General features: G+C 60.4%; 1 protein-coding gene across 4 annotated transcripts in view; it reads right to left on the bottom strand.

Annotated features, from left to right (window-relative positions):
* MASP2 (mannan-binding lectin serine peptidase 2) overlaps window positions 1-2,320 on the bottom strand; it is a 15,454-nt gene extending 13,134 nt beyond the window's left edge. For 2 of the 4 annotated variants that reach the window (XM_010849898.1, XM_010849900.1), the window contains exons 1-4: window positions 2,210-2,320; window positions 1,898-2,126; window positions 1,601-1,778; window positions 701-832 (exon numbers count right to left, since the gene is read on the bottom strand). In XM_010849898.1, coding sequence (XP_010848200.1) covers window positions 701-832; window positions 1,601-1,778; window positions 1,898-2,126; window positions 2,210-2,214 — 544 coding nt within the window. In that variant the 5' untranslated portion in view covers window positions 2,215-2,320. Of the gene's footprint in view, window positions 1-48; window positions 129-700; window positions 833-1,600; window positions 1,779-1,897; window positions 2,127-2,209 lie in introns of those variants that run through there. The other 2 variants (XM_010849901.1, XM_010849899.1) reach the window with 2 other exon arrangements.
* Between the last annotated feature and the right edge of the window lie 360 nt (window positions 2,321-2,680).

Raw genomic sequence — 2,680 nt, 5'->3', positions numbered from 1 at the left:
AACTTATACCAGCTGGTTTTCCATCCAGGCCCCTGGCAAAGGCGCAGAGGGGCATCCAGGCAGTGGAGGACAAAGGGGTTGGCTGGCTGGGCACCAAACAGCAGCTTTGAGCAGGATCTGCCCTCACCCTGAGGTTCCATGAAGGGAAGCTTGTGTGAAGCAGGCCTGGGGCCCCCCACTCCTCCATCCTGGAGCCCCCCCACCCCAGGGAGGGTGAGCCAGGTACAGAGTGAGAGCCTAACACATGCTCACCAAGTGAATGAGCTGAAGGGGATGAGAGTGAGCCAAGGACAGGGCAGAGGTGAGTGAGGAATTGGAGAGCACGGGTGAATGGATGGATGGATGTGTGGATAGATGGATGGATAGATGGATGGGTGGATAGACAGATAGATGGATATATGGATGGGTGATAGATGGATAGATGGATGGATGGATGGGTGAGTGGACAGATGGATGGATGGATGGGTGAGTGGACAGATGGACAGTTGGGTAGAGGATGAATGGGTGGATGGTGAGAAGGGACAGAAGACCAAGAAGGGGCCACCACCTAGGAGAAGTGTCTAGAGGGCCAAGGCCAGTGGTCCCTCCAGTCGCCTGGGCAGAGCAACTGTGGCCTTGAGGAGCCAGTGGTATCTTGGGGCAGAGTGGGGGCTGGGCCAGGCATAGTGTCCCCCTTTTCCCCTTTCCAGCTGTGGCTCACCTGAGCAGGTGCGCTTGTTCCTGTGGAGAACATAGCCCACACGGCAGGAGCAGTAGAAGCCACCCAGGTAGTTGTGGCAGTGGTGGTCACAGGTGGGGGCCTCTCCTGGGGGCACCTGGCACTCGTCAATGTCTGGGGGAGGGCCAGGCAGGCAGGCAGCAGGAAAGGAGAGGGGATATCACTGAGGCCCGGGCTCAGCTCAGAGGCCCGCAGCCTCACAGCTGCCCTGAGAGGAGCCTCCTCGGGAATGGAGGTGGCTTGTGCCCGGCCAAGTGCTAGAGGCCAAACAAAGGTCACTGCGGCCTTCCTGCAGCAGGCGGAGGGAGACCTCAATTTCACCCTTTTTAAACCAATGAAGGTGAAGCGTCCTGCTCCACGTAGCCGGGCCAGTGCAGGGAGCAGCCTACAAGGGAACCCGGTGGGTAGGCCTCTGTACAGGTTTCACTGAACTCTTAGAGCAGCCTCAGGACAAACACAGAGAGGTTGAACCACTTGCCCAAGGCCACACAGCAAGTCCCTGCAAGAGCCAGAATCTGAAATCAAGCATCGAAGTCCACATGCAGACGCAGTACTCAAGCTAGTGGGGCTTCACCTGCCCATCTGCAAATGGGCTCACCTGGCCCTTGCATCACAGGGGCCCCTAAGGATGTCCCTGGCACAGAAGGGCATTCAGTCTTAGCACCTGGCACCCAAGGGGGGCTTAGTTTAGAGCAGAGATCATGGCCTGTTAGGGATATTTGCATTGTGATGATGTCAGACCAGGTATGCACTCTTCTCCTGCTGGTCTGGCAAGAAGCCAGCCTCAGGGACTAGAGTGGGGGTGGGGAGGAGACCAAAGGGAGGACCAGTCTGGCCTGAGACCGAATCCCGCCCCCACAACCGGCCTCCTCCCCTGCTCACCCTCTGCAGAGTAGAAGGCCTCAAAGCCCGTGAACGGCTTCTCGTTGGAGTAGTCGGAGCGGAAGGTGACATCCAGGCTGGAGCCCGGTGAGTAGAAGGTGTCGTTGCCAGGCGCCCGCTCTGTGTCCGTGCTCTCCGAGCCACACAGCGTGGCCAGCTCCTTGGTCCCAGCGCTCAGCTGGGGGGTTCGGGGGTCACGGGGAGCAAAGGCGCGACGCCAGGCCTGACTGCCCTCCCACCCTCCAAGGTCAGACCCTGCTCCCAGGTGTCCCATCCCCCCACCTGCCCTGCTGGCACCTTGACAAAGTCATACTCGCACAGGTAGGAGGGCTCCAGCTGGAAGTGGGTGAAGTAGAGGCGCAGGCGGTAGCCGGGGGGCGCCGTCAGGGCCCAGCGCCGCTCCTGGTTGTTGGCGTACTTGTCGTGGAAGCCGGGCGATGCCAGGCGCCCGAACACTGGTTTGGGCCACTGTGGCCCCGAGGACGCAGCCACCAAGCCCCACAGCAGGCCCAGGAAGACCAGCAGCCTGAGGGCGGTGCAGGGCAGGGGCGGTGAGGCCTGCTCTCAGCCCTCACCCCTGCCAAGCAGGTCCTGGGGGCTTCCACCCACCTCATGGTGCACTTGGTGTCCTCCGGCTGACTAGGCACCGTCTGGAGCCCCAGGGAGCCTCACCTTTGATCTGTTTGTCCAGCGCCTGGCCCTGCCCCCAGCCACCCTGGCCTTCTGGGAACAGACCCCATGACTCCTGCCTGCCCAGATTTCTGGGCAGCGAGGGCAGGATGCTCCAGGAGCCAGGGGCTGGGCCTGGGTGACGGCCAGGCCTGGGAACAAATGCTAGCTCTGTCTTCACCCTTGACCTCTGGGGTTCCCCAGCAGTGTGTGACTTCCAAGGTCACGCAGAGTCCTGGGGACAATGATCTCAAAGGTGGTGGCTTCTAGGTGGACATGGGGGAGGCACACAGGCATCTACCTTTCCCTCCTGGCAGAGAGAAGAGGGGAGCTTTAAAAACACGAGTCCACAACAATGGGGAACATGGGCAAGGACATGGAATCGACATTTAGGAAGCTGGAGAAACAGAT

This window comes from Bison bison, unplaced genomic scaffold, assembly GCF_000754665.1.
Source record: "Bison bison bison isolate TAMUID 2011002044 unplaced genomic scaffold, Bison_UMD1.0 scf7180017864289, whole genome shotgun sequence".
NCBI classification, from domain to species: Eukaryota; Metazoa; Chordata; class Mammalia; order Artiodactyla; family Bovidae; genus Bison; species Bison bison.
This window is presented reverse-complemented; position numbering and strand designations above follow the sequence as displayed.